At 41.7% G+C, this 10,318-nt stretch overlaps 1 protein-coding gene across 1 annotated transcript; it reads right to left on the bottom strand.

Moving 5' to 3' along the window:
* Positions 1-708: 708 nt before the first annotated feature.
* TM4SF19 (transmembrane 4 L six family member 19) lies at positions 709-7,270 on the bottom strand. Its single transcript, XM_019723684.2, has 5 exons — positions 7,077-7,270; positions 4,270-4,471; positions 3,805-3,882; positions 1,877-2,046; positions 709-1,598 (listed from the first exon to the last, which is right to left on the bottom strand). The coding sequence occupies exons 2-5, from the start codon at positions 4,450-4,452 to the stop codon at positions 1,415-1,417; spliced, it is 615 nt and encodes a 204-aa protein (XP_019579243.2). The 5' UTR covers positions 4,453-4,471; positions 7,077-7,270; the 3' UTR covers positions 709-1,414.
* Positions 7,271-10,318: the final 3,048 nt, after the last annotated feature.

The following is a 10,318-nucleotide window of genomic DNA, read 5'->3' as shown; positions in this document are numbered from 1 at the left end:
CAGCCCCCGCTTCACACTGCCCTCAGAATGATTTTCCTTTGCCAGTGCTCTGCTTGAAATCTTTCAGTTGGCTCCTTATGGCTGTCTCGCCAGAATTCACACTTCTTTTCTTGCAGATAAGACGCTTCATGACCTAAAGTGGGAGAGAGGGAGGTCCTCTGCTTTCCACGTTCCACATTAGAAGCAGCTGTGGCATCCCAGTTTTGCACACACCCCATTCCATGTCTCCCCTCCATGCCTTAGAGCGTGCTGTTCCCTCTGCTGGGAAAACCCTGCCCCCTTTACTGGGCTATTTCAAGAATCAGCTAAGACATAACTGAAGTCTTCCTCCGTCTCTTACAGATCCTCTTCTTGGAGGTTCATTGTTTCTCCGAGCTCTCATTGCACCCTGTGTTGACCTCTACCATGGCCCTTACTATATGACATTTAAATTATTGGCACATGTGTTTGTTTCCTTAACCTGACCATGAGCTCGTCAAGGACAGGGCAGGGTTCAAGGTCAAGGCCATGTCTCAGTCATCTTTGGATCCACAGCATGCACAGCAGTGAATACCAGGCACACAGGGGATACTCAGGATATACCACTTGTTGAACTGCACTGAACACTAATGGGATGAACACTGGTAGATCAAGCAGCTCAGACTGCCATAACAAAATACCACAGACTGGGTCGCTTAAACAACAGAAATTTATTTTCTGCAGGTTGGAAGTCGAAGATCAAGGTGCCAACAAGTTTGGTTTTTCCCGAGGCCTTTCTCCTTTGCTTGCAGATGGCAACTTTCTAGCCATGTCCTTCCTTTTCTTCTGTGCTCCTGTGGAGTGAGAGATCTGGTATCTCATCCTCTTCTTATAAAGATGCCAGTCCTACTGGATTAGGGTCCTTTCCTTATGACCTCATTTAACCTTAATCCTATCTCCAAATAAAGTCACAATTGGGATTAAGGCTTCAACCTGTGAATTTGGGGGCACCCAGTTCAGTCCATAACAACTGGTGAACTTGAATTTAGAAGATAGGGCCTCAGGTACTGAGGTTACCTGAACCTAGTTGAGTGCTTTTGGGCAGCCAGTCCGTTATCCTCTAGGAGCCTTAACTTCTCTATGTATGACATGTGACAGATTTTATGGGGTTGTTGAGAGGCTGAAATGAGATCATGGCTGGAGGACATTTTATGGAGTGTAAGTTCCTACACAATAATGACTTAATTATTCCTTCTACAAATACATCATCTTGCAGTTTACAATGTGATTTTAAAAACATATCATTCAACATACATACAAGGAATTATTATTTTTATTATTCCTACAGGAATACCTAAAAGGGAAGTTTGTTTATGATTCATACCCATAAGTCCTAGTTGCAGAGAGGATTCAAGGCAGCTTCTGATGAAAACTCCCGCCCATGAAAGGGCATTACTTATGACTTCTCACAGAGGCTGCAGAAAAGGCCCAGGATGCTGTTGAAGAAATGAATGACTACCAGGAAAATCTGGAGGAGGCTGACGCACAGAAGGGTGGAGAAGAAGGACACGTGCCAAACAACAGCTTTAGAAGGCTCCAGGCAGCTAGAGTTCCAGAGTGAATGGTCATACAAATAATTCCTATCCCAAAAAATAAGGAGACCAGGAGTTGAGGAATAAGTAAGAAAAGACAAATAAACAATCTCAATAGAAAACTGGGGCCTCGCCCAGCTCAGGTCTTAGGTCTAGACTCTTTAGGGTGACTATTGCTGTATTTGCAATTTCTGAGCCTCAGAGGAGTGAAATGCTAGAATGCATCACCAAAAGGAGATTGTAGTCCATCTCTCTTTCTCCCTCCCTCCCTCTCTCCCTCTCTCTCAGAAAAGGCTGCAAATTCATCCAAGTCTCCATCCATTTACCTGTTATGCATGTCTTTGAATGGGTAACCATATTTCCAAGTTTGCGTCTGATTGAAGGATGAGACATCAAACATACAAAAAGGACCATCTTTCAGGGCTACTCCAGAAGTGATAAAGCAAATCAAGGCTCCAAGCAAAGCCAGGCCACTTGAAAACAGAGCAGTGAGCATCTGTAGAGGGAGAAAAGAAACAGTAAGCCTAAGATGGCATCGTGACTAGGTGACTTGTGGGGCCATCTGGACAAGTCTAACTTCTCTGGTGTTCAGGCTTTCCCCCATCATATCCATGGGGCTACTCCTACCCACGGCCCCTCCTTTAAAGCTTAACCAAGGTAAGGTGGCTGATGAGGGGTCAGTTGGTAGGGCCAGGAAAGGGTGGGAGAAGAACTGGCACTTGAACCTGGACCTTCCTGATTCAGCAGGCTTTTCAGAGCTTCTCAGCAGGTTGGCATCAGAAATTTTAAAGCTTAGATTGCAGTTATTCAGCCTCTAGGTTAAAAGGTCAGAATGGTTATCACATGCCCACTTCTGCCTCTTTAAGGGAAAGCTGTATTTTCTAAAATATCCAAGCTCCTATCCCTGATTCCTGTCTTTCTCAAATCAAGCATGGAAGAAGGATAGGAAAGAAAGGAAGAAAGGAGACAGAGACAGACGGAGGGAAATTACAGTCAACTCTGAAATGACACTAATTCTTTCACTGTACTTCTCTAGTCGGTGCACCACCCCTCCCTCCCAAAAGATAACAATGAGTTTATTTTCTTGGCAGGGTTCTGGTTTGCTTCCAAATTGGCTTCTTTCTCAGGATACTAGATGTCTTTCTCCCTTCCAAAGAATACATAATTTAAAATTTTAAATAAAACATATAAATAGTTTTTAATCAGAACTATAGAGTCATTTCTCCACTAATGTCGAGCTGGTTTGGAGCTTAGGAGGGCACAGAGAAAGGCGCACACTAAGTTTTGACTCATAGTTAAAAGATTCAAGATGAATTAGTCTGATGTAAGCTTAGGACAGTGATTCTCAAAATGTGGTCGCAGTCCCAGCAGCGTCACATCACCTGGAAACTTGTTAGCAATGCAGATTTGTTGCTCTACCCCAGACCTACTGAAGCAGAAACTGGTAGTAGGGCCCAGCAATCTGTGTTTTAACAAACCCTGCAAGGATCCTGATACACACTCAGGTCTGAAACCACCTGTCTAGGGGAAAAACAGACATGACTGAGAACAGATCGTGAATGAAATGTGTGGGTGTTTATATTTAATTCTTTAAAATATCATTCTGACTCGGTAAGTAGGGTTTCCAATACATGGGCTGCAGATATCAAAGCAAGCCGTGGAGTTACGGTAAGGAGGCCACAGATTCATGCATCTGAGGTTGAATAAGCAATATGGTGTGTAAGCAAACTGAGAGTTTTCAAATGTGTATATAGATGACGCTGTAATTAATAAAGAGCAGATTTATTCTGGGCTGCAGTTTCATTATCTGTAAAATGGAAAGATCAGACCAGAATCTAGTCATTAGATGATCTCGGGAGAACCTTCCAGTTCCAAGAACAATTAAACAAAATAACCAGGAAATTTTCTATCATTAATACCTGATTACAATGTACATAACTCATGTCCATATTGTTCAATTGCCTAAAAAATAAAAATAAGTTTCTCACATTTGTATCAACAGTTATAGTTCATTACATTTATGGTTTATCATATAATGGGATCATTGACTTGATCCTGTTAACTCCCATTTTACAGGTGGGGACCTGAGGCTCAGAAAAGTTAAGCAACTTGCCCAAGAGCTTAGGGAGATTAATGGGCATGGTCAGAACCTGACATCAAACCCAAAGACCAAAATTGCCTTTTTACCACTTAGCTCTAAAGAAACAGAATGTGGGAAATTCTAGGTATTAGAAGAGTGGAATCTGGTGCTTACACTTTGGCAGGGCCCACTCTTACTGAAGCATCCATATCTCCATCCCATCAAGGAGATGAGGGTAGCTGCAGTGAGTACCTGGGAGAGGAGAGAAAAATCGTAAGAAGAGACTAGGTAATTTACATTTTAGCTGCCACCGGTTGCTGTTGAGCTAGCCACACATGGACATGATTATCCTATCTTTCTCAGAAAGTTTGGCTTTGACTGTCAGGACCCAATGTTGGATGGCTAGCCTGATGTCACTCTGATCTGACTCTGAATGTTGTCTGATCTGACATTCACACCCATTCTGCCTAGTCCAAAATTCAACAACTCTCACAAGTCGTCCTAGAATCTTCTACCACTTGGAGTTGCTATAGACTCAAGACCAGCTTGTTAGATCAAACACTCCTTCCCCACCACCACCCTGCTCCACCCCTGGAGGGCACTTAGGGAGTTCATACCCAGGGAACCCAGAACACTTACCATAAGGCCTCCTCCCCAGAGTCCAGAGCCCAGCATGGCATGCCTGCCAATGAGGCCCCTCAACAGGTAGCTTGCATCCCAGTTAGGAAAGAGGAGCGCCACGTTGGCCCCAGCAGCAACCAGAGCTGTAGTACTGAGGCTCAGCCCCAGGATGCGGGAGCAGGTCTGTGAGCATGTCATCATGCAGGGAGACAACAGTGTCCTGGAACCAACAGAAGGAAGGTCACGGTAGTTCTGCTGCTGAGAGCATGGGGTGGGGGAAACAGACTTATAGATGCTGTCACCTCCCAGGGTCAGATCAAGAAGAGCCAAGGAACTTGCTTAAAAACTCTGCCTCTTATAAATATTCCCCATTCGATAGAATTTAATTGTTCCCTTTTCTGCCAACTCACATTCACACTCATACACACACTCACACACACACATTCACACACACACTCACACTCTTCATCCCTTCATATTTTGTTTGTACCTCTATTACAGCCAGTGATTATTTCTATTTGGTACAGAAAAACGAATTTTTAAAGGTGTCATCCTTTCTCTTTAAAAGATGGCATTTTAAAGATGTCCACTTTCACCATTTCCATTCAACATTGTACAGGAGGTCCTTTGCAGAGCAATAAGAAAATAAAAAGAAGCAAAAGCTATATAGATAGAAAAGAAAGAAGTGAGAATTATCATTGCTCACAAGTAGCATTGTGAGTAATTGTCTATGTAGAAGATCCTAAGGAATCTATTTTAAAAAGTACTAGAACTGATAGGTCAGTTAAGCAAAGTCACAGAATAAAAAATTGATACACAAAAATTCTATTGTATTCTATTGTGTACACAATCAATGATAAATTGTGAAAATTAAAAGATACCATTTACAATAGCATAAATACAGAAAATGCTTATGGATAAATTTAACAAAATATGTGCAAGACCTGTACACTAAAAATTACAAAACATTGCTGAAAAAAATTAAAACCTAAATAAATAGAGAGATATACCACATTCATGGATGAAAAGACTCAGTATCATTAACATGTCGATTCTCTCTAAATTGATGCATAGATTCAGTGCAATCTCAGTCAGAATCCCAGCAGGATTTTGTTGTAGAAATTGACAAGCTGAATCTAAATTTGTATGTAAATGTGAAGGACCTAGATTAGCCAAAACAATTTCAAAACAGAAAAACAAAGTTGGAGGACTTTTCATCATGTTATAGGACATTATAAAGCTACAGTAATCAATACGGTAAAGAAATGCATATAAAGACATACAGACCAATGCAACAGACTAGAGAGTTCAGAAATACACCTACACACAAATGATCAAATTATTTTTGAAAAAGATGGTATGTCAGTTGGAAAACGATAATCTCTTCAACAAATGGTGCTGGAACAATCCATATGCAAAACAGAAAAATAGATACCTTGACTATTACTGCAATCCATATTCAATAACTAAGCAGGACACCTGTAGGGTAACAGTTTGTGATGCAAGGGCACGTCTGGGCAGCCTCTCTCCCCAGACTGTCCTGTCATTGAGTGCGGGGGCTGTCAATGTGTCCCAGTGTTGGAGAGAATTAACCAATCAAGGGTGTTAGCAAGTTACGATTTTAACCCACATCCCTCCCACATGACTGACGTTTTGTCAGGAGCCCAAATAAGTACTGGTGTGTAGTTGGACTTTCAAACATGCTCTCTAGACCACAGGCAGGGAGAAGCTTTTGTTCAGGAACACTTTCAGCAGCCTTCAAACCATTCCACCTCTGAGTAAGACCTGTCTCCATACAGATCACCAAAATAACATCCCCCTGACAATCTCTTCTCTGGAAATCTTTCCTATCAGGAAAGAGTTTTAGAAGGGAAACTAAAAATTACGGACATGAGAGGGAGAAACCACGAAATTGAGCATGGCCTTTGGAAGAGTGGAATGCAGCGAATTCTGGCTGTCACGCTGATCTTACACCAAAAGCACTTGCTGTGCTGCTCCAGCCAGGAGGGCTGGGACTTAGTTTGAATTTCACTTCCTCTTCCTGACTTTGTTTCCCTAGAAATCATAACACTCTGAGAAATGCTTTCCAAAATGTGAGCTAGGAGATTGGCAAAGAGGTTGGCTAATTTGATATCCGAAGAGACAAGCAGGAATGATAAGGTAAAACCTTATTAAAGCAGGCTGTAGGGGAGGCCATACTCCAACCTGAGATCATGGCTGGGTGAACAAATCACCAGCTAGCTGTCTGGGCAACAATATAAGTGATATGGAGAAGGAATCACAAATTCTCTGTGTGTCTATCTACCTTACTCATCATCTAGCCAGGTTTTTCTTTCATTTCCTCATGAACAGCAAAATATTTATTAAATGACCACTTTCTGCCAGGCAGTATGCTAGGGGTTGGGATAGAATGGTGAATCAGATACAGTCTCTTCCCTTGAGGAACTTAAAGGTTGGTGGGGACGCTGACAAGGTAACAATCAAGTGCTGAGCAGAGGGATCAGATTTAAGGTGTAATGGATGCACACAGAGGACACCTAATCTTGTCCTGCAGACTCAAGGTAAAACCTCCTGGACAAAGTGCTATGCGAGCTAAAACTTAAATGACAACAAGGCATGAGACAGGCAAAGCTGGGAAGGGAAAAGTATTCTAAGCATGTGTATCGGTCTGAAGTTGACAGACGGAGGCTAAGAGAAGTCAAAAAAATTACCTGAAGTCACAGAGCTGCTCAGTGGCAGAGCCAGGGCTCACTTGAGTGGAAGTTCATGCTAGGCCATACTGTTCCCTGGCCATTATTTCACTGGGCCCTTTCATCTGTGCTTACCTGCATCCGTTGGCAAGAATCGAGATGCGAGAGAAAGAACCTGGAGAAGCCTCTGTCTTCAGAGTGGGACTCCTGCAGGGCTGGACCTTGGGGCTACTTTTGCAGGACCCTTGAGGAGGGCCAGGGAGGCTCTGAATATATGTCCAGGTCACCAATGCGAATGTGTGTGCATGCGCGGGGGTGTGTGTGTGTGCCCCCACAACACTGCCCACAGGCTTCCATTGAAGGAGCTTTACTCCTCTTGGAGGGCCCTCTCCTGATGACCCACACTTTGCTCATTTTCATGTGACGCTAAGGAAGGAACCAGGAGGCATGGCCTCGTGAGCAAAAACGTCTTAATGAGTCAGAGGATGCACCCGTGAGAAATACCTTCATTCCTCTTCTTTCCCAAGCAGCAACACTGTTTCACAAACTAGCCGCCCATATGTGTTTTACTCATTGCAGAATTTGGGCTCTTTGGAAGAACAGCCCTGAACAGAGCAGCCACCATTTCTAACTTATCACCCTGCTTGCTTTGCTCTTAGCTCAATTCTGTGCGTTGCATGGCTCCTTTGCTTTTTTTACCCAGTGCCTTCCGACATTTTGTTCAAGCCCCAGGCACAGTCATACCAGACTGTTGAGCATTTTATGCTCTCTGCATGGGAGATCTGTGACCCCAATTTTTTAGGATTTAAAAAAAATAACTTTATTATAAGGACAACCTATAAGAAATAAGAACATTTTCACCATAATCTCAGCTCTTTTATACATCTGTTTTCATATTTGCATGTTTCTTTTTAGCCTTTGAACACGTGCATATTCTATTTTACATTGTTATAGTGATATTCTACATACATATATTGCCTTTTTCACTAATTATGAAATCATAAACACTTTCCTATGATTCTACAGCTTTCATAGTAATCCTTGTGAAATTATATAAGATTGCCCAGGCAATAATTTATTCTTCCTTTTTATTAAACATTTAGATTCTCTCTTTTTTCTTTTCTTTTCTTTTTTTTTTTTACATTAGAGGAGATGCATATAGCTTTTATCTTATGTTTAATTATTTCCTTGGGATAAATTCCCGAGAATAGGATTACAAATCAAGGGACAAATATTTTTATGATTCTTTTTTTAGGTGTACAGCATAGTGGTTAGACATTTATATAACTTATGAAGTGATTGTCCCAATAAGTTTAATACGCACCTGGCATCATACATGGTTATTATAATATTATTGACTAAATTCTCTATGCTATACTTTATTTACAGCGTATTTGTAACTGCCAATTTTTACTTCTGGCTTTTTCACCCAGCCCCCGCAACCCCCTTTCCATCTGGCAACCATCAGTTTGTTCTCTGTATCTATAAGTCTGTTTCTGTTTTACTTGTTTGTTTATTTTTTTAGATTCTACATTAGTGAAATCATATGGTATTTGTCTTCCTCTGATCTGTGACCCCATTTTGACAAGCCCCTGTTTAGTTCAAATACCCCCAGGGAAGTCTTCCCTGATTTCTTCACTCAAAGTTAAGCATTTATGCTCCCATTGCACTTTATTATTTTTAAATTTAGGTACAACATAAAGTGCATAAAAATTGACAAATTTTTACATGTGCACCCAGAGTAACCATCACACAGATCTAGATATAGGACATCTTCAAATCCCCAGAAGTTTCTATTGTGTTTCCTCCTATCATTACCTCTATCCCCAGTGTTAACTTCTATTTTGGCTTTTATCCTCGATTAACATTTGGTTGTTCTTGAATTTCGTATAAATGGAATCATGTAGTGTGTACTTTTTTTATGTTTGGCTTTTTTCACTCAATATTATATCTGAGAGTTTCATCCATCATATAATTCATTCTTTTTTGTTGCTGAGTATTATCCGTTGTACAACTATAATACAATTTAATGTACTGTTGATGGATATTGAAAAGATGGATTCTTTTCAATTTTTGCCTATTATAAATAATGCTACTAAGAATATTCTCATAGATGTCTTTTGGAAGAACTACCTATGCACTAATTTTTCTAGGGACTATATCTAGGAGAAGGATTGCTGGGTCATAGGGTAGGTGAATATGAATATTTAATTTTGGTAAATGATATTGCCAAACAGTTTCCCAAAATGGTCCTACCAAGTTATACTCCCGTCAGCAGGGTGTGAGAGTTTCAGTTTCTTCACATTCTCACCAACATTTTTAATTTTAGGCATTCCGGCGGGTGTATAGTAGTATCTCACTGTGGTTTTAACACGTTGCGTACGGATCACGAGAATCTTCACGAGGGATTTAAACCCCGCCGTACGCAACGTGTTAATTTGCATTTTCAAGATGAGTAAGCACTTTTTATGCACTCAGTGGCCATTTGGAGGTCCTTTTTTGAGATCCTGTTCAAGTCGTTTGTCCGGTTTTTATTGGTTGTCTTTTTCTTACTGGTTTATAGGAGTTCTTTAGAATTGCAAATACGAGACCTTTGTCAGATATATGTGTTATGGATATTTTCTCCTGTCTGTGGTTTGCCTTTTCATTCTTCTTTTTTTTTTTTTAAGATTTTATTGGGGAAGGGGAACAGTGTGTACTTTCAGGACTTTTATCCAAGTCAAGTTGTTGTCCTTTCAATTTTAGTTGTGGAGGGCGCCGTTCAGCTACAAGTTGTTGTCCTTTCAGTCTTAGTTGTGGAGGGTACAGCTCAGCTCCAGGTCCAGTTGCCGTTGCTAGTTGCAGGGGGCACCGCCCACCATCTTTTGCGGGAGTCGAACCGGCAACCTTGTGGTTGAGAGGACGCGCTCCAACCAACTGAACCGTCTGGGAACTTAGAGGCAGCTCAGCTCAAGGTGCCATGTTCAATTTCAGTTGCAGGGGGCGCTGCCCACCATCCCTTGCGGACTCAAGGAATTGAACTGGCAACCTTGTGGTTGAGAGCCCACTGGCCCATGTGGGAATCGAACCAGCAGCCTTCGGCATTAGGAGCACGGAGCTCCAACTGCCTGAGTCACCGGGCCGGCCCCTTGCCTTTTCATTCTTTTTTTTTTTTTTTTTTTTTTTTTTTTTTTTAAAGATTTTATTGGGGAAGGGGAACAGGACTTTATTGGGGAACAATGGTCAAATTGTTGTCCTTTCAATCTTAGTTGTGGAGGGTTCTGTTCAGCTTCAAGTTGTTGTTCTTTCAGTCTTAGTTGTGGAGGGCGCAGCTCAGCTCCAGGTCCAGTTGCCGTTGCTAGTTGCAGGGGGCACAGCCCACCATCCCTTGCGGGAGT

The sequence above is a fragment of the Rhinolophus sinicus genome, linkage group LG01, assembly GCF_036562045.2.
Source record: "Rhinolophus sinicus isolate RSC01 linkage group LG01, ASM3656204v1, whole genome shotgun sequence".
Classification (NCBI taxonomy): Eukaryota; Metazoa; Chordata; class Mammalia; order Chiroptera; family Rhinolophidae; genus Rhinolophus; species Rhinolophus sinicus.
Note: the sequence above shows the minus strand (reverse complement) of the source record. Positions and strands in the feature narration are given on the sequence as shown.